Source organism: Oncorhynchus gorbuscha, linkage group LG15, assembly GCF_021184085.1.
Source record: "Oncorhynchus gorbuscha isolate QuinsamMale2020 ecotype Even-year linkage group LG15, OgorEven_v1.0, whole genome shotgun sequence".
Taxonomy (NCBI): Eukaryota; Metazoa; Chordata; class Actinopteri; order Salmoniformes; family Salmonidae; genus Oncorhynchus; species Oncorhynchus gorbuscha.
Genome location: NC_060187.1, coordinates 27283819 through 27304968, shown reverse-complemented (window position 1 = coordinate 27304968; position 21150 = coordinate 27283819). Strand labels below are relative to the sequence as shown.

Here is a 21150-nt window from a genome sequence, read left to right as displayed (position 1 = left end):
CAGTTAACAGTGTCCAAAGAAGGGCCAGATGTATACAGAATGGTGTCGTCTGCGTAGAGGTGGATCAGGGAATCACCCGCAGCAAGAGCGACAACGTTGATATATACAGAGATGTGTCGGCCCGAGAATTGAACCCGAGGCAGGCAGTCATTTGAGAAACCAAGGCTGTTGACTCAGCCAATAAGAATATGGTGATTGACCGAGTCGAAAGCCTTGGCCAGGTCGATGAAGACGGCTGCACAGTACTGTCTTTTATCGATGGAGGTTATGATATCGTTTAGGTCTTTGAGTGTGGCTGAGGTGCACCCTTGGCCAGCTCGGAAAACGGATTGCACAGCGGGGAAGGTACGGTGGGATTTGGTGTTCTCTTTATTAACTTGGCTTTCGAAGACTTTAGACAGGCAGGGCAGGATGGATATAGGTCTATAACAGTTTGGTTCTAGAGTGTCACCCCCTTTGAAGAGGGGGATGACCGCGGCAGGTTTCCAATCTTTAGGGATATCGGACGATACGAAAGAGAGGTTGAACCGACTGGTAATAGGGGTTGCAACAATGGCGGCGGATAATTTTAGAAGGAGAGGGTCTATTGTCTACCCCTGCTGATTTATACAGGTCTGGGTTTTGCAGCACTTTCAGAACATCTGCCATTTGGATTTGGGTGAAGGAGAAGCTTGGGGAGGCTTGGGCGAGTAGCTCCGGGGGGAGCGGAGCTGTTAGTCGGGATTGGGGTAGCCAGGAGTAAAGCATGGCCAGCCGTAGAGAAATACTTATTGAAATGTTCGATTATCATGGATTTATCGGTGGTGACCGTGTTACCTAGCCTCAGGGCAGTTGGGAGGAGGTGCTGTTGTTCTCCATGGACTTTACAGTGCCCCACAACCTTTTGGAGTTAAGAGCTACAGGATGCAAATTTCTGTTTGAAAAAGCTAGCCTTTGCTTTCCTGACTGACTGTGTATTGTTTCCTGACTTCCCTGAACATTTGCATATAGTGAGGACTATTTGATGCTAATACAGTCCGCCACAGGATGTTTTTGTGCTAGTCAAAGGCAGTCAGGTCTGGAGTAAAACCAAGGTCTATATCTGTTCTTTGTTCTAAATGTTTTGAATGGGGCATGCTTATTTAAGATGGTGAGGAAATTACTTTTAAAGAACACTCAGGCATCCTCGACTGACGGGATGAGGTCAATATCCTTCCAGGATACCCGTGCCAGGTCGATTAGAAAGGCCTGCTCGCAGAAGTGTTTTAGGGAGAGTTTGACAGTGATGACGGGATGTCGTTTGTCCGCGGACCCATAGCGGATGCAGGCAATGAGGCAATGATTGCAGAGATCCTGATTGAAAACAGGAGAGGTGTATTTGGAGGGCACTTTGGTCAGGATATCTATGAGGGTGCCCATGCTTACGGATTTAGGGTTGTACCTGGTGGTTTCCTTGATTATTTTTGTGTGAGATTGAGGGCATCGAGCTTAGATTGTAGGACTGCTGGGGTGTTAAGCATATCCCAGTTTGGTCACCTAACAGAATGAACTGTGAAGATAGATTGGGGGCAATCAATTCACATATGGTGTCCAGGGCACAGCTGGGAGCTGAGGGGGGTCTGAAACAGGCGGCAACAGCGAGAGACTTATTTCTGGAGAGATTAATTTGGTCTGTTACCAAATAGGTGTATCTTCTGTATACCACCATTACAAAAGACAACTGATTGGCGTAAACGTGTTAAGGAAAGAAATTCCACAAAGGAAATTTTACCAAGGCACACCTGTTAATTGAAATGCAAAAGGGTTTTCTAATCATCAATTAGCCTTTTAAAATGATAAACTTGGATTAGCTAACACAACCTGCCGTTGGAACACAGGAGTGATGGTTGCTGATAATGGACCTCTGTTCGCCTATGTAGATATTCCAGAAAAAATCTGCCATTTCCAGCTGCAATAGTCATTTACAACATTAACAACGTCTACACTGTATTTGATGATATTTTAATGGACAAAAAATGTGCTTTTCTTTCAAAACAAGTACATTTCGAAGTCACCCCAAACTTTTGAATGGTGGTGTATGTACTCACACATATGTACACACACACTGATTATCTCTGTATATTCAGATACCATAAGGCTCCCAGCCCTAACCCCTCTCCTCTTGTTGGTCCCATTAGGACGGCATCAGGCAGCACCCAGCCCAAGGTGCCCCTAACTCTGTGCACACAGGCTGGGAGAGGGGTCACCATCGTCAGCCCCTCCACTTCTCTGGGGGCCATTGTTCCAGGGCCTGACTTAAACAAGTCACTGCCCATCTGTCCTGGCCCTGACCCCTCCAGCCCTTTACCTGCTGCCATTGTGACGGCTGCTCACGTGGCGACCGGACAGGCCAAGGTTCTCATGCACACGACCTCCCAGATGACTGTTAACCAGGCACGCAACGCTGTCAGGACAGGTAGGGTCACCTACTAGGGGAATGGAGGTGTGCAAGTATACATTCTATGTAGCCTGAGGATGGGATAGTGTATTTGTTAATGAATATATAGGTATGTGTGTGGTATGTGTGTAAGATCTGACCCTGTGCCTCTCCTCTGGCCCCAGCAGCCTGCCACAGTCAGGACCGGCCCACCGCTGCTGTGACACCCATCCAGTCCCAGACCTCTGTAGCCTATCTGCCCCACCTGGCTGTGTGCCAGTCCCAGCCCTCCTCCAACTCTGCTCAGGGCTGTGTCCGTGCCGGTGTAGCACTGGGCTGTGCCTCCGCCTCCCTCACCCCGCCCAACGTCAGTGCTGCCTCGCTGGATCGTGATGCCCTGCGACCAGTGGCAGACCTCACCATGCCCGTCGCCCCAGGCAACAGCAACGCCACGTCAGCTAATTCCTCCCTTGCCTGTCGGCTGGACAAGGACGGCAAGGTGGGCATTCAGGATAGCACCCTAGCCATCAGTATCGCTATCAACAATGTTAGCATATTTCTTATGTTTGCATATACTTCTATTATGCCTAGCATATTTGGCTGGTGTTCAACACGTCTACAAGGGATTGCTAAATTAGTTGACATTCGCCTGGAGTGTCTGGTGCTCGTGTTTACTGCAGAGTATTTTGAATACCATGTCCTCTGTATGTTGGTGAACACAGATGTTCCAGTTTATCTTCAGAATCAATTTGACGCACAGCGCTCAGTCTGTTTCACGGGCGAGCTTTGGGAATTGAGTTAAGAGAGTAGAGATGGGAGTCAGTCCAGGCCAGCCAACACAAACAGAACAGGCAGCTGGCAGCAGGCCTGATGATGACATTACAACCCTGATTAGTCAGCCAACCACCTAATGACCAAGACAATGGTTTCTGTTTATGCAGATTCTAATGTCCATACAATTAATTCCTGTAAGACAGTCTATATCCAGCCTACACCGTTGTCAGACAAGTGCAACATAGTAGCAACATAATTCACTTTTTTCTCTCGCTTTCTCTGTTTCGTTCTGTCGTTCTGCAGAGGGAGAAGAAAGGTCTTCTGAAGCTGTTGTCATCTAACAAGAAGAAGTCTCGCTCTTCTCCCCCCTCCTCCCCCACCCTGGAGGCAGAACAGGCTGCTACAGGGGAGGTCTTCCAAAGGGCCATGGGCCCCGACACCACCCCCTCCCCCTCGCTCTCCTCCACCACCATTGGCATGGGTAACCATGGCCGTGCAGTCCCCTGCCCTGTGGAGCCTGAGCCTACTTTAGCCACCACCCCAGAGTTAACACAACGTAAGAGCAGTCCCCTGGATGGCTGTGCCCCCATCGCCCCGCCCCCTCGCCAGGCATGCTCCTCCCTCATCTCCCAGCAGCACGATGCTCGGCCAATCATATGCGAGAGGTACTGCATTTCTTATATCGTAGGACAGTGACATGTAATTAATAAAATGGTCTGTCTGATGTGTGTCTGTGTAGCGTTTCTGTTCTCCTGTGCTTCGTGGGGGGGTGTGTGTCAGTACAGTATCCTCTCTGATCCCTCATCTCTCCTCCCCAGGTACAGAGTGGTGGTGTCCTACCCCCCTCAGAGTGAGGCAGAGCTGGAACTGAAGGAGGGAGACATAGTGTTTGTCCACAGGAAGAGAGAGGACGGCTGGTTCAAAGGAACACTCCAGAGGAACGGCAGGACCGGACTGTTCCCTGGCAGCTTCGTAGACATCATCTGACTGCCTTTTTTGACTCACACTGGAACACAGTGGACCGACCGTGACCTGACCACACCATGAACTGACCATCAATGGAACCACTTGGTTGTTGCCTTGTTTTAGGGTCAAACTGTGAGTCAACCAGGTCAGGTTGCTAGGCACAGTAACATCAGATGGATCCATACACAACCTTGTAAGAGGTCCTCAAAGCACAGAGGAGATTGATGAAATAGTTTAAACAGAGCTGAAGAGATGACTGGAGGACAACACACTACTCATGTTGATTTTATTTTTGTCAGTTATTTATATCTTTAACAATTCAAATCGTTAAATGTGTGCCTTGTACTGTTCCTCACTTTATTAAATGTAAGAAACCATATGAACTGTTAATAGATGGAAATATGACAAATTGTAACTTATTTTTTTGTTCTCTGGAAAAGATGTGCTTGGCCTTTCGTTGGGTTTATGGTTTCAATTGACGCCTGCCTTATGACACATTTCCTACATCACTTTGTGCTCGACCCTTATTGGCTGCGGTGCTGTATGTTAATACTGCACGGTGTCTGCTGATTTTAAGAGCAAACAAACAATACAGCAGATGGGAGGAGAATGAGTGATGTCATCAGCACATACAGTGTAGCAAGAAAAGGGGTAGAGGTGGGCCCAATTCCAATCTGATCCCTTGAGCCTAGTCTTCTATTGACTGGAAGGAATCAGCTATAAGGCGGTAGCTCCATACCCTCTGGTTGGGTAGTTTGAGTTTCTGATTTATTGCAAACACCTAGTCATTTGAGATCCATGAGAGGCAGAGGACTTGATTGGAATTAGGCTCTGGAACCTCCAACAATGGAATTTGCACAACCTCATCCTTTATCCCAAACTGGGTTCTCTTTGAGCTTATTGGAGAGCGAGAGATGTCTTGGTAAAATGATTATGCTGTTGATGCTCTGATGTCGGGCGAGGGTATCAAAACGTTTCCTTAATGTTAGGAAAGCCGTCTGCTGTTGATGTACATTACTAGGTACTGGGAGAGGGATTTTATGTTCTTGCCTTTTTTGATGTGTTAAAACTAAAACACTCCATAGATCTTGCAATCAAATGTTACTTACTGTATATTCTTCTATGTGTACTTATTGAACATCGTAGCTGCTCCCCCACTCCCATAATAGTAGACTAACCTTATCGGACATAGCTCTAGATCTCAAGTGAACAACAGACATCACGTACAGTACGGTAAACGTGCTATGACTCTGACAGCTACATTTGAATAATATATTGATATTTATAGCCGCATGGATCTATACAACACCAGGTGCTCTGGACTGTGTTTCCTACAACATGGAGATGCAGCAAGACATCTGACAGACCTGATGTATGTATGACCTGTATGGGTTCTCAACCCTCATTTCAATGATTCATTCATTCCTAACGCGTCTTGTCACTACAAGACAAATCACTGCTTACTTATAAAGTACAGACTGTTTTCCTAATGTAACATTTCATTATCACTCCTCCAATACAAGTTAGAATTTATTTATCCTTGAAGTTGCGAGAGGTTTTTTAATACCGATCCATGACTTGGACCCTGTTGACTCTTGGTTTTGTCTGATTAAGCTGTACAGTGCATCTATTCAATGTGTCTAGGTGCTCTGTAGACTTGCATATGATTTGTGCGTGGTTGGTTAGATGGGGTTGTGTTCTGTGTCTCAAAGCACAAAAAAGAGGTGTGATTTGAGTGGGTTTAGTGGATGTGAAACCTCAGAGCCTTGGGTCCTACTTATTTTCAACTCCTTTCATTTCAAAGTAATCCAGTGGGGGCGAAATGGCACTCTTCACCCCCCCCCATCCCCTTGTCCTCCTCCCTGTGCCTTTAGTCATGGTAATGAGATTGACAGCACTGTTAGAAACAAAGACAGGATCATCAGGCACCACATAATGAGGATTTGATTTGATTCAATCTCATATTTGTTGGCAGTAGAGAACAGTTTAAATTGGATTATATTAGTCAATGGTGGACAGTAAGTGGCTGTTCCATTGTTAGTGGGCTGTGAGGGACGTCTGCCTAGCTTCACTAGAGCACACCAGGCAGATACCAACAGGCTAACATCCTCTGTTTATTCCTGCTGCAGCCTTTCTCCTATCAGATGCTGTGGTGCAGTATCAACAGCTAAGGCTTCTGTCTAAATGATAGAATGGACCTTTAGGCACTAATCGACCCCAACAAGCGGTTTGCTCTTAGCAACTGGGTGTCAACAGCAGTAAGTCCTAAGGGGTTTGGGGGTCACATTTAAAGGTTGAGGACATTTTAAACACCAGATGGTGTTACATTTTGGACCTGAGGGGAATGTAGGTGACTGAATTTTCCAAAGCGTGATTGTTTGATTGGGTGTTTGTGTCAGGCAGACTAATGGGGACCACTGTGTGTGACTAACTTCTGAATATGTTGTAGTTGATGTTTTGACTGGTGGGTGGAGGCTGTATAAAGTGGTACGAAACACTGTTCAGACCGGTTGCTTCTCAATTTTCTTGTGTAGAGTTAACCTAATGTTTTACTGTTGTCTTGGTATTCTCCATCTCTTGTCCTGAACTGGGTCTTGCTTACTGATGAGCCTTGTTTTCATACACACACACCCCATACATTTACACTTACCACACCATCAGTATAACCCATAGTCATTTTAGTCATATTTATTTTCATGTCTATAGTTGGATGATCAAATAATGCTTATTTTCTTTACATTCTCTGACTGGCAAGAACAACCGAACCAGTTAATTTCGGTGTTCCTGTGAACATGTTTTTGCTGTCATCTCATGCCTTGTTGGAACACAAGGTAGCACTAAAGTTTGCTTTATTAAACTAAACAGATTCTCCTTATGCCAAGGTGATTTACTTGATTTTTTTGGGTTATTTTTATATAGTTAAGTCTGATCATGGAAAAATTAGCATCCACTTGTTATTTGGTACAATACTATGTGCAAAACATTCTTAAGTATCGAAGGGAATAGCACATTTTTGTAAACATGACTATACCAATAAAAGCAAATGGTTTCCATGGTTTTGACAGTCTGTTTTCGCCCTTGTGTTTAGATGGTCTCTTCCTGCCAGCGTAGAGCTGTCTGAAAACATTACCACCGACATGAGGGACATGACAGCAAAGTCACCTCTCTTCCTCTCTCATCCGTCCCTTTTTTGATGCGCTTGTTGGTCTGTCTGAGCCAGTGCTTTCGGAAAGTATTCAGACACCTTGACTTTTTCCACATTTTGTTACATTGCTGCTTTATTCTAATATTGATTTTAAAAAATCCTCATACCCCATAATGAAAAAGCAAAAATTGTTTTTTAGAATTTTACAAATGTATTACAAATATACGGAAATATCACATTTACATAAGTATTCACACCCTTTACATTCACACTGATTACAGCATCGAGACTTGGGTTTGAAGCTACAAGCTTGGCAAACCTGTTTTTGGAGAGTTTCTCCCATTCTTCTCTGCAGATCCTCTCAAGCTCTGTCAGGATGGATAGGGAGCATTGCTGCATAGCTATTTTCAGGACTCCAGAGATGTTCGATCGTGTTCAAGTCTGGCCTCTGGCTGGGCTACACAAAGACATTCAGAGACTTGTCCTGAAACCACTCTTGTGTTGTCTTGGCTGTGTGCTTAGGGTCGTTGTCCTGTTCGAAGGCCTGATTGGTGGAGTACTGCAAAGATGGATGTCCTTCCGGCAGTTTCCCCCATCTCCAGAGGAACTCTAGAACTCGGTCAGTCCCCATCGGATTCTTGGTCACCTCCCTAACCAAGGCCCTTCTCCCCTGATTGCTCAGTTTGGCTTGGTAGCCAGCTTTAGGAAGAGCCTTGGTGGTCCTTAACTTCTTTCATTTAAAGAATGGAGGCCACTGTGTTCTTGGGGACCTTCAATGCTGCAGAAATGTTTTTGTACCCTTCCCCAGATCTGTTCCTCGACACAATCCTGTCTTGGAGCGCTACAGACACTTATTTCGACAACATTGCTTGGTTTTTGCTCTGGCATGCACTCTCAACTGTTAGGACTTTTAAATAGACAGGTGCGTGTGCTTTTCCAAATCATGTCCAATCAATTGAATTTACCACCAGTGGATGCCAATCGCTGCCGAAGGTGCTTCAACAAAGTATTGAGTAAACGGTCTGAATACTTATGTAAATGTCATATTTCAGGTTGTTTTAGAAAATATATAAATATACAATTCTAGAAACATGTTCTTGGTTTGTCATTATGGGGTATTTTGTGTAGATTGAAGGGGGGACAATTGAATCAATTTTATAAGGCTTTAACGTAACAAAATTTGGATTAAGTCAAGGGGTCTGAATATTTTCCAAATGCACTGTAGAGTCGTGGCCAAAAGTTTTGAGAATGACACAAATATTAATTTTCACAAAGTCTGCCTCAGTTTGTGTTATGGCAATTTGCATATACTCCAGATTGTTATGAAGAGTCATCAGATGAATTGCAATTAGTTGCGAAGTCCCTCTTTGCCATGCAAATTAACTGAATCCCCAAAAACATTTCCACTGCATTTCAGCCCTGCCACAAAAGGACCAGCTGACGACATGTCAGTGATGCTCTCGTTAACACAGGTGTGAATGTTGACAACAAGCCTGGAGATCACTCTGTCATGCTGATTGAGTTCGAATAACAGACTGGAAGCTTCAAAAGGAGGATGATGCTTGGAATCATTGCTCTTCCTCTGTCAACCATGGTTACCTGCAAGGAAACACGTGCCATCATCATTGCTTTGCACAAAAAGGGCTTCACAGGCAAGGATATTGCTGCCAGTAAGATTGTACCTAAATCAACCATTTATCGGATCATCAATAACTTCAAGGAGAGCGGTTCAATTGTTGTGAAGGATTCAGGGCACCCAAGAAAGTCCAAGCGCCAGGACCGTCTCCTAAAGTTGATTCAGCTGCAGGATTCGGGGCACCACCAGTACAGAGCTTGCTCAGAAATGGCAGCAGGCAGGTGTGAGTACATCTGCACGCACAGTGAGGCAAAGACTTTTGGAGGATGGCCTGGTGTCAAGAAGGGCAGCAAAGAAGCCACTTCTCTCCAGGAAAAACATCAGGGACAGACTGATATTCTGCAACAGGTACAGGGATTGGACTGATGAGAACTGGGGTAAGTCATTTTCTCTGATGAATCCCCTTTCCGATTGTTTGGGGCATCCGGAAAAAATCTTGTCCGGAGAAGACAAGGTGAGCGCTACCAGCAGTCCTGTGTTATGTCAACAGTAAAGCATCCTGAGACCATTCATGTGTGGGGTTGCTTCTCAGCCAAGGGAGTGGGCTCACTCACAATTTTGCCTGAACACAGCCATGAATAAATAATGGTACCAACACATCCTCCGAGTGAAGCTTCTCCCAACCATTCAGGAACAGTTTGGTGACGAACAATGCCTTTTCCAGCATGATGTAGCAGCTTTCCATAAGGCAAAAGTGATCACGAAGTGGTTCGGGGAACAAAACATTGATTTTTTTGGGGGGGTCCATGGCCAGGAAACTCCCCAGACCTAAATCCCATTGAGAATTTGTGGTCAATCCTCAAGAGGCGGGTGGACAAACAAAAACCCACAAATTCTGACAAACTCCAAGCATTGATTATGCAAGAATGGGCTGCCATCAGTCAGGATGTGGCCCAGAAGTTAATTGACAGCATGCCAGGGCGAATTGCAGAGGTCTTGAAAAAGAGGAGTCAACACTGCAAATAGACTCTTTGCATCAACTTCATGTAATTGTCAATAAAAGCCTTTGACACTTATGAAATGCTTGTAATTATACTTCAGTACTCTGTAGTAACACCTGACAAAAATAACTAAAGACACTGAAGCAGCAAACTTTGGAAATTAATATTTGTGTCGTTCTCAGAAATTTTGGAAAGTGTATATTGTTATATACAACCCAGGAATTTCAGCAGTGCGTTTTGGTTCAGTTGATATTCGTTTTTAGCAGTTTGATAGCAGTTTTAAGAGTTAATTGTATTAACAAATGACAGGACAATGATATCAAAAGTGAGTATTGCATTTTGAAAAGGAGGTTCTTCGATTGAATATGGAAGGTGATTTTGGTGCAATTAACAAGTGATTTTGTGTGTACTCATTCAATTGTGCTTAGAGATTTGGATCAAACCATTTTGATCTATTTTGATTTTGGTGCTTAGAGTTAAATGTACTACATACTTGTGAAAATTGCACCAAATTGATTTTAAAAAACTATGTACAAAACACAGAGATCAGGTCACAATACAAAGGTAAACGCCTGGTTTTCACTTAAAATGGAGGTCAAACACAAGCCCCAACAGCCAAATCCTACATTGAGTCTATATAACAATGCATGCCTTTATTACCAGGAGAATAGGTCCTTGCTGTGTCTGCTTTTCCCACAATGCAATCAACTTTAAGGTGGTGCTCTGTGAGGTAGGTGAGTCACGCAGTCTCTTGTCTGTGTGTGTGGTGATGCTCAGCTGGATAATGTCTAAAGGAGCTGACAGGGTCTCTCTGAGGTCACACTGGTATGCTTCAACCAGATGATGGGTTGCCATGGAGATCACTTATTCCAATTTGTGAGCATGACTGGTGGACAGAAGGGGGTAGGTGGCCCGATGGGGGATACAGGGACAAAGAGTTGGATATTGAGATAAAGAGAATTGCTTGCTTTTTATCTGACTTGGCTCTGTTGGTGTCTATTTTCCCTCGCTCCCTCTCTCCTGTCAACTCTGACTGTCTGGTTCACTTTGCTCTCTGGTATCTAATGGTATTGGGTACTCTAATAGATTAATGAGGTGTCTGTTTAATCAATGATCCTTGCTCTGGCATGACCGGGCCTTCCTACTGGAGAAGGAGGGAATCATTAGCTCTACTACAAACAGTGTAAATGTGTGTTTATGTACAGAACGTGTTGGTGAGGTGGGGGTGGATACGTCTATTAGATACGCTATATATTCATATGACTGAGTGAGGCGGCGTAAATATCAGCAGATGTGACCAAGAGCGATAGTGTTTATGGATTGATACAAGGTCACAGACTGGAGCATACAGTAAATATTAATGTATGTATGCAAGAAGAAATAGAGAAAGTGTGTGTGTATAATGTGTATTTATGGTGAGGAAGAGTGCAGAAAGTGTGTCTGTGTTTGCAGGTGTCATTGGACTACAGGGCTCTGAAGGAGAAAAATGAGGTCATGATGTTTAGGATGATGATGATCTGAATACAAATTAAGCTTTGTCTCACACACACAAACTGTCTCTCTCCATACAGTGCATAATACATTTCAGTCAACACCTAAAACATTTTGCTCAACAGTTTTTGTATTTGTATTTTCTTACATCTGTGTTTTTCCATCTGAGCGTGTAACTCATAAGACGGGTCAAACATAAGCTTGTGATTTACCCTCTTCTTTACTCTCCTGTAACCCAGTCACTGAGGACCGCAAACAAATCCTGAACAACTTCCAAATGTTTCAAACCGTCCAGCTGTGTTTGTCCATTGTTTTTCACTGGTGACATTGAGCCAGGCTTCTGGACCTTGGATCAGGAGGAGAGTCAGACGGAGACAACCTTACGGCTCCAAAGAGGAACGTAGGATAAAAGGTTGAGGTTAGGGTTGAACCGGATGTGGACATGAAGCTAAAGTTAGGGTTAGGTAGCCTCGTCCCAAACCAGGCTTGACAAGACTTGATTTTGGAGGTATGGCAATGAGACTAGGGTTCGGCTTGAACTGGGATGTTGACATGAAGCTAGGGTAAGGGCTGACCTAGCCTATGTTTAACCCCTAGCTCAATCCTAACCCTAGCCTAGATTGTATCGTAATGTATATACTGTGGACAGGCTCTGGTTTGGTTTGTTTCAAATGTCTGTGGGTCCAGCTACCTGTGAGGGGCCACTGGCACTAGCTGTGAGATTTGTGAGTGTCTCTTGTTCCCCCATGTGGTTGAATTAATAAACACACTATAGAACACATTTCGACCACCATGTGTGTACTGTGCCAATGACCCACTAACGTATACTCACGTTATAATTATATAGAGAGAAATACCAAATTGTTATCGATCTTAAACGACAACAGCGTTGCGTGAAAATGATCTTGGTAGCATAGCTAGCTATTAGATCACCTACACCAGGGGTGTAAAACTCACTCTATGGAGGGACTAGTGTGCTGTTATCTTCCCATTTTCCTTTCAATGAAGACCTAGACAACTAGGTGAGGGGAATTCCTTACTAATCCGTGAGGAGGACCGAATGCCCACAGATATTTTTCTGTCCCTCTGTGGAGTTCGACACATGATCTACACAGACATTGCAGGGAAGTGACTGTCTGTCTGCCTGGGTTTAGGGGAGTGGGTGCTCTGAGAGGTCAAGGGGGTTCAGTAGACCTTAAACCAGGCTGCCCCTGAAGCCACTTGCCTCGTCATCTTATCTTTGATTTGCTCTGCGCTGTGTTTTGGTCTCCTGCAGGGCAGGGGCATTCCCAGGCTGTGCGTGGGGGCTCCATGGGCATTGGCAGGGCTGTATCAAGGCTGCTGGCAGAGAGAGGCTGCAGGGTTGTTGTGGTGTCCAGGAACTAGCATGCTTGCTGCTCAGGCCACTGTGGCGTCCCTCGATGGAGGTACTGTTTGTTGGGCTCTTCTGTTCACATTTTCAAAACCAGATGATGAGCCTAGTGCCACACGAACTACTGTTGTTAATTAATTACAGCTCTAATTTTCTGTTAACCTAATGCTAAATCAATCTCTCATGTTCTAGCTGACCATGTGGGCTTTTGTTGTGACGTCTCCAAAGGAGAGGAAGTGCAGAAGACGTTTAGGATTATCCTGAAGACTTGTGGAAACATTTCATACCTGGTCAATGCAGCTGGCACCAACAGGTGTGTGTGTGTGACTGAATGAATCAGTACTCGCATAGGTTAGTTTCATACCTTCAGTACACCCATGGCAGTCTTAAGCAGGTGAGCTTGCATGCGTAAACTTTTTTTTTTAAGAACTCGTCCATATCCTGTGTGTGTGTGTGTGTGTGTGTGTGTGTGTGTGTGTGTGTGTGTGTGTGTGTGTGTGTGTGTGTGTGTGTGTGTGTGTATGCACCTCCCTGTCTGTGTGTGTTCAGGGATGGTCTGTTACTGTGGACCAGGCTAGAAGACATGGTGGCTATGCTTCATACCAACCTACTGGGGAGCAGGTTGAGCTGCAAGGCAACGCTATGGAGCATGCTCCACACTCAGGGAGGGGCCATTGTCAACATAGGTACTGTTACTGCATGTACAGCCCCTTGTCATTATTTGAGATATCAGATGCATTCAATGTTGCAGTTTGGCCACAAGGTGGTGGTTGTGTTCCAGGTAATAAACACAATTTCCCACTTCACTTTACCTTGAGTTAACCCAATTACTGTGTTCATGTGATCTGTGTGTACTGTAGGCTCTGTGGTGGAGTTGAAGGGGAATGCAGGTCAGTGTGTGTACAGTGCCAGTAAAGCAGGTCTGGAGGGCTTCACTCGCTCTCTGGCCAAGGAGGTGGCCTCGCCAAACATCAGGGTTAACTTGCTGGCTCCAGGTGTGGAACTGTCTCTTCCTCCGTTCTTTACTGTTTCTCTCTTTCATCTGTCTGCTTATTCTCCTCAACTCCTAGCCTTTGCCCTAGTCTGTTTATGATTTTGTCATCTCTGTCATTGGCATGCTAAATTAGAAACAGTCTTGTACTGTACCTAGGATATTAGTTTCCACTGTTCTCTTGGCTCGAATTTAGTTCAGTCCTGATCCTGTCCCTTCCTTCTCTTCGGCTAGGTTTCATCGGGACAGACATGACAGCGGGGCTGGGGGAGTAGGTATGAACCATCTGTTTTTAAAGATCTGCTTTTTATAAATATCTGCTTTTAATCAGATTTTTAATATTTGCTTTTCGTCTACTCAAGCTCATGTCTTTTTAACTGATTTTGGAGTGTACTTTTTAATTCTAATTCACCTTGCCTTTGAATGTGAGGAAATTAGTGCTGAGCATAATTTAATTTAATTTTTTTTTTTATTGTGAGCCCAACGCGCCGTTTCTCTAGAGAGAAATCAAATCATTCGCTAGAGAAATCAAGAGCAATGTAGGAGGCCGGGGTGAATGGAGTTGTAGGTTTCATTAAGCAAATATTCAACGTAGTTCACCGCAGAAATGTGGTAATTAACTACAATGACCATAATCCACTTCACCTGTTCTTACCGGCTCAGGTCAGATACGCATACCTTTTTACGCCTACTATACGTTTTGTTAGACGCACACAGACCGCATGAGAGAGGAATGTTCACAACGTCGAGGTTGATAGAGGCTGTTTGTGAAAGTAGGCCTTATCTAGTTTGAAGAACTAGTAAAATGATTTTCAGACAGCTCTGCAGCATACTTTGGCAAACTAGCCTAGCTAAATAGGATGACTAAAGACAGTACAATATGGCATTGCAGAGATTTGAAATGGTATCTCATCTGTTATTTGCTCCAGTGGATAAACATTGTGTATCACTGGAGAGTGCTAGTCCCCTCACCCAGCTGGTACTCACCAGTCACATACATTTACATGCCATTAGAAGCCTTCATGGATCTGGTGCATCTGCGCTCAGCTGCTGTCTGCCATGTGAGCTGTAATCATGGTGTTATTTAACCTAAGATCAAGGTGGAGACAATTTAAACCTGAGATCAAGGTAAAATATAATCCAATAAGATTCTTCAATAAAGAATGGAATTTTCCCTGTGATGGATAATATGGCTGCTGAGTACATTGGTGTGGAATTGATTTGTCCAGGGTCTCCTTACTCAACATAAACACGGTAACTCCAGACTTTGATTTTTTATTATCTTTCATAAACTAACATGATATCAGGAGAACATTCCATATACAGGCACAGATTGGCATAGAAATCAAAAAGGTGTCCTATATGTTTGTGAGTGACTAGTCATGGCAGGATGAAACATGATCTGAACAGATACAGCAAGATATGCCCATTTGGTAATACAGTAGTGAAAGAAAATATATAATTACTTATTTCAATACAATTCTGCGCATATATTCTCCCTTCTAAACAGTTTATAATTGTCAAAAATACTTGCTTGTCATAAGTGCCTCAGAAAAATATGGACAGATAGTGATTGAAATAGGCCCAAGTGATCTTTTAAGGCAATATAGTTTTAAAAAGTGTGATATTTTAATACAGTCAGGATTATGTTTTGTCATTGAACATTAGAGAAGATACATAATTTGTCAAGTTTCATGGGAAAGTAAATACAGAGGTTTTTTTTCATACAAAAATAAAGCAGACCATCTGTAGTGTGTGATCAATCCACTGAAGCCATTTTTAGGACTGTCATGTGTTTGTGAAGATTTTAAACTGAAACATCAAAGGAAATAAACGATCTCCAGAATCTGTCATAACGGTCATTTGCTTCATTTCATCATCATCAACATAATCCATTGCTTTGTCATCTTCTCACACTGAATTCCATTCTGAAAAACTTGCTTTTGTCTGTCCTTGATGTCTCCCACTTGCGTATCACACAGTTCACAAGCGTTGAAGTGACTGTTGACACTGGGCTGAGACAGATTTTGTGGGCCTCCTGGCCCAGGATAACCCCTCATCCTGTCCCTGTGTTAGTCAACCTTCACATGCCAGTACCTCCTAGCATGTCACGGACCTCTCTTTCCATCAATCAATCACTGAAGTTACTATGGTAACACAGCTCTCAACGGTGTCTGCATTATTCAGCCAGCATTCTCTTTTTCACAACTCATCTAAAGTCACTAAACAGTTTTAACTTCCAAGGTCATTTGACCTGACAAAAAATCAGAAGCGAAAAGTAAGTAAGGCCCGGCCTTGTGCAATATCTATGGTAATTATGATAAATGTTGAACCCGACAATGCTGATATCTAGGGTATTGTGCTACTTGTAACAAAAAAAAATAGACACTGCTGATATCCATATTGTGCTATGTTACCCAGACTATGCTGTGATACCCATATAAAATAATAACTTTGTGTTTTGGGGTCTCTTCTGGGAAACATGATGTGCTGCTCCCATGCTTTGGACTTTCCATCGCAGATCCAAAGTCTGTCCCGTTTCTAAATATCTCTGCCCCTACAATTTGGTGCCTTTGTTGAGGGAGTATTTCATAAAACGTCATCCATTTAGATACAGCGTTACAAATGGCAACATTGTAACATGCATAATAATGCTACTTTCAACTTGAACTTTAAACCTTTAATTATAATTGTTACAGAGAGATCATGTGAGATATCTCAGACACTTCAGAGGTGAACACACTTGTGTGGTAATGGCAGTTTTACAATCGAAAATAAACTTCAATGGCCGCTCAGGGTAGATTCCTCTGCTTTAATGGTTGACAAAATGGAATCATCTGATCCAAAATTGGGATCCATGTTTGATTGACACAGATATTATGGGGTGTCACATTGCCCGTCATCCATCTTCCAGAAAGGTATCTGTGGCCTTGTCGTAAAACACCTCGGATGGAGGGGGTTACATTTACCCCTATGTCTGGGGAGAACGGGGCGGAACAGGGCTGGTACTGGGGTCAGGGGTTAGTTTTAAGGCATTACATTAGGACTTGTTTGGGCATGTGGTGCCCCCGTTGGTCTCTACAGGTCATCACTCTCCACTAGGCCTCCCGGCTGCAGGGGGCTGGAGTCGGGGAAGAAGGCTGCCTTCACGTCCAGTCCTCTCTCTGTCAGCGCTGCATAGCGACTCGTCGACGGACGCACCTTCTTAGGCTTGGGAGTGTTGGGCTGCTGCCACTGAGCTGAGGAGAGGAAAGAGGGGGAAGGAGTATATATTGATATAGAGAGATTGTTTTGCAGTTTACATTTGGTCCTGTGTGTTTTGTCTGGGGACTTACTGTGGACGTCGAGTCGTGCAGTGCTGGACACAATGCCAGCCTCGTTCTTGGCAGACACTGTGTACCAGCCAGCATCCTCCTTCATGGCTGGTTGGATGATCATACACAGATAGCCACAGTTGTCCTGGTGCATGCTGGGAAAAAAATAATTCAACACACACCCTTAGGACCGAGTTTCACCGAATGTTGTCAGATCATCAATATCTTTATCTTTAAGCATCTCCAGTTTAGAGAGGCTGCTTACCAATGATATTGGTATTCTATTTGAATTCTATTGGATTTATGTAATACAAGCCATAGACGGTGAGTGGTAGTGCTGTCTTACCTTATCCTGTCTGTGTTGTGCGTGAAAGACTCATTCTCTTTCTTCCAAAAGATCTGTGGGTAGGGAACAGCCGACACACGGCACTCCAGACGCACCGGGTAACCCTCGGCAACACCAGTGTTCTGCAGCTTCTCGATGAACGAAGGGGCCTTGTGCATCTCTTTGGCTGGAGACAAGAGAGACCAAGGTCAATCATATCAAACTATGATGCATTGTGATTAGTACTACATTATTTGAATCAACAACTAAAAGTAGACAAAGTCTTTTATATCTGAAAAGACATCTGAAATATTGTGACAATGTTTCAATGATGTTCATCTGTCTATGCCTATACACATATGTACTGTATGGGTGTCTACCTGCTACAATGAGTTCCAGGTTGAAGGAGTTCTGTCCAGCGCGGTTGCTGGCGATGCAGGTGTAGATGCCTGCATCACGGCTGGACACGGGCTCGATGACCAGCGAGTGGACGCCATTCTCCCTCACCAGCATCTTGTGGGCGGAGTCAGGACGGATGGTCTGACTATTCAGCTGCCAGATCAGGTCTGGTGTGGGCAAGCCACTCACCTAAATGGGGAACACAACAAACACTCAATAACTCATTCATCACATTGTGTTTATTTATACAATGTAATGTTTTGAATCTGGAGCTGGAGCATGACAGTGTTTATTTGCAGGGTAAATGTGCTGGTGTTTATTTGCATTGTGAGTACGGTATTATGGTGTGTCTCTGTCTGCAGTGTGAGATCAACAGTGTTTTATTGTCGTTTGTCTGGAGTCTCCCGGTCGCATGCATGTTTTCTCATGGGAACTGCCTGGCCTGTGAAAGGACCTGCCTCTCTTTTCATCACCTGCTGCATGCCAGAGAAACCCTACACCTGCCCCTCCTTCAGTTGTGCACGATAGAGCCCACCTGTGTGTGCGTGTTTTTGTGTGTTTGTGCATGTGTATGTTTCCGGTGTATTAAGTGCTAGAAGTAGAAGTAAGTAATTTGTTGTTCAACATTCATGTAGTACAGTTCCTGTAGTCCATTTTGGGCATGGAAAGTTTGAAAACTACAAATAATTTGGAAGTAAATATCATTGACATTAAGAGCCCCAGGCCATTGGAGACTCACTCTGTAAATCTTTTGGATAAAAAGAGAGTTGTTATAGCGTGTGAATTCCGTGTATGGTGCTGTTAGGTTTTATTACAGGTTTGTAACGTAGTTTTCTAATTGTCTGACTGCCGCAGGCTGCAGAGGAACGATTAGTAACCGAGGGAGAAACAGAGAAAAGGGAAAGCACAGAGAAAGAGAAAACAGAGGGAGGGAGAAATAATGGCAGAAAGAGTGAGAGAGAATCCTCTTAATCCTAGCAAAATGACACTAGCATTTCCTCTCCTCACTCGCTCTGAGCCATTCATCATGGAAGAGGAGATGAAATATATAGCCGCAATTATTTATTCTCCAGTATATGGAATGCCTTTCTCAGGCCCACAGACACTCCTCATCACTGACACACAGAGAATTCGAGGGTGGTTCTGCACTCCTTTCCTCCATTTTATATGACTTACTATGTGCTCAACACCAGGGTTCATTTTGGAAAGTTGGAATGTTCCTTTCTTGAATTCTTAGAATCTGTAATGCTTCCAGTAATTAAAAGCCTCACACTCTTCCCGAACCAACAGGCCAACAATGGTAGAATCCTAAAGGTGTAGCTGTAGTTTAAGGTCAAGAAGGGCTGTGTTCAGGGGCCATGGTCTCACCTTGCAGTCCATCCGGCAGAGCCTACCCTCCTGGACGATGAGGTCACCAGGCGCCTGCAGGAAGTGGGGGCGGAAGTGACGCTCCTGGATGTTCTCGTTCTCATCACCACTGTCTCTGGACCGAGACCTAGGTCTGAGGGGGGAAGAGAGGGAGGGAGGAAGAGAGAGAGAGAGAGAAGAAAAGAAAGAGCAGAGCAGAGCAGAGGGAAGACAAAGGGTAAAAAGGAGAGAGATGAAGAGTGAGGGAGGCACTGATGGATATCTTAAAAAGCTTCACTCAGGCAGACCGGATATGAAAGCCTTATCTGGGAGTGGATCATATCAGGTTATTGGAGGTTGTGTGTGTGTGTGTGTGTGTGTGTGTGTGTGTGTGTGTGTGTGTGTGTGTGTGTGTGTGTGTGTGTGTGTGTGTGTGTGTGTGTGTGTGTGTGTGTGTGTGTGTGTGTGTGTGTGTGTGTGACAGTTCATATATTTGGGAGAGATATTTTATTGAAAAATCATTGCACAGATCAAGAACCAACAGGTGTTTCCACCCACTCACACTACACTATTCATCGAATATTAAAACGTCAACACAAAAAGTTTGGTTTAATACTCTAATATCAACAGAAGTGTACTGTAAACCCTGTATATGCCCATAACTCTTTTAATAGTTTATAAAAGCGGTATCTTAGGACAGATGTTCATACACCTGGTGTATTGACCACTTATTGTGAATGAGTGCGAGTCTGTACTTGCACAGTACTGATGCATTAAGGCAGTCCAGAAGCAAATAATAGCCAGCAAGAACACTGCCAACACATTTCTAAAGCCCATTATTAATTATTAGTAATAGCCAACAGTGTTCGTTTGTCCTTCTTCTCCCTGTGTCTGTCAGGCAAAATAACTGACAGCCATCGTGCCTGTCAGCCATTGTGCCTGTCAGTCATTGTGGCCATACCTGCGGATGTGTCCAGGTGCAGAGCGCTGGCTCCTCCCCCTCTGGTTCACTGCCTGGACCATCATCCTTCCAGTACAGCTCACCCTCCCCTGAGAGAGAGAGAGGTTATCTCCACCCTGCTACCGCAAAAATACTTCCACCCTGCTAACATACAGCAGGTAAACCCAAGTATTTCCCATGACTGTGCCTCAAAACCAAATGTCTACCTGAACCACCACTCCACCTTGGACTTGAACAGCCTTTAAAACCAGGTCTGCCCACCTTTGTCTGGACCCTAAAGGGCACCACCCTCAACCGCAGCCCCAACAGCTCAAGACACCCCGCCCAGACTAGCGAGACGCCCAGACCAGCTGGACACCCCGCCCAGACCAGCGGGACACCCCGCCCAGACCAGCGGGACACCCCGCCCAGACCAGCGGGACACCCCGCCCAGACCAGCGGGACACCCCGCCCAGACCAGCGGGACACCCCGCCCAGACCAGCGGGACACCCCGCCCAGACCAGCGGGACACCCCGCCCAGACCAGCGGGACACCCGCCCAGACCAGCGGGACACCCCGCCCAGACCAGCGGGACACCCCGCCCAGACCAGCGGGACAACTCTCCCAGACCAGCGGGACAACTCTCCCAGACCAGCGAGACAACTCTCCCAGACCAGCGAGACAACTCTCCCAGACCAGCAGCAAATTTGGTAGAGCAGACCTAACTCACTCTATTAAATTAATCAAAACAAGAACATTTTACATTTGGCTATTCAAAAGGAAATGATTTCAACAGAGAAAAATGTCCTCCTGTGTGCTACCTATATCCCCCCACTAGAATCCCCATACTTTAATGAAGACAGCTTCTCCATCCTATAGGTTCTGGAAATGATTAATTTCCCCCTAACACCCTCAGCACACGGGGACAAACACCTACCTGGGGGTGACAGTATTCCCTCCCCCATATGCCCCCCTTAGGCACAACTACGACAACATAACCAACAAAAACAGGTCACAACTCCTGCAGCTCTGTCACACACTGGGTATGTGCATAGTCAATGGTAGGCTTCGAGGGGACTCCTACGGTAGGTACACCTATAGCTCATCCCTGGG

At 44.8% G+C, this 21150-nt stretch overlaps 3 protein-coding genes across 5 annotated transcripts in view; 2 read left to right on the top strand and 1 right to left on the bottom strand.

The window, feature by feature from the left end:
* The window catches only part of LOC123996838 (E3 ubiquitin-protein ligase SH3RF1-like), a 73331-nt gene extending 66129 nt beyond the window's left edge, over positions 1 to 7202 (top strand). For 2 of the 3 annotated variants that reach the window (XM_046300602.1, XM_046300599.1), the window contains 4 exons: positions 2157 to 2434; positions 2581 to 2894; positions 3473 to 3834; positions 3988 to 7202. In XM_046300602.1, the coding sequence (XP_046156558.1) occupies positions 2157 to 2434; positions 2581 to 2894; positions 3473 to 3834; positions 3988 to 4156 (1123 nt within the window). In that variant the 3' untranslated portion in view covers positions 4157 to 7202. The remainder of the gene's footprint in view (positions 1 to 2156; positions 2435 to 2580; positions 2895 to 3472; positions 3835 to 3987) is intronic. The other variant, XM_046300600.1, reaches the window with a different exon arrangement.
* A 645-nt stretch (positions 7203 to 7847) lies between these two features.
* cbr4 (carbonyl reductase 4) lies at positions 7848 to 14267 on the top strand. The gene is given in 7 exon segments (XM_046301381.1): positions 7848 to 7899; positions 12625 to 12734; positions 12736 to 12775; positions 12913 to 13033; positions 13270 to 13406; positions 13581 to 13715; positions 13946 to 14267. Coding segments are annotated over 7 exon segments (636 nt in total). The 3' UTR covers positions 13987 to 14267.
* Positions 14268 to 14970: 703 nt separating this feature from the next.
* palld (palladin, cytoskeletal associated protein) overlaps positions 14971 to 21150 on the bottom strand; it is a 111381-nt gene continuing 105201 nt past the window's right edge. Inside the window, 6 exon segments of the mRNA XM_046300598.1 lie at positions 14971 to 16950; positions 17047 to 17180; positions 17372 to 17537; positions 17731 to 17938; positions 19118 to 19250; positions 20058 to 20146. Coding sequence (XP_046156554.1) covers positions 16790 to 16950; positions 17047 to 17180; positions 17372 to 17537; positions 17731 to 17938; positions 19118 to 19250; positions 20058 to 20146 — 891 coding nt within the window. The 3' untranslated portion in view covers positions 14971 to 16789.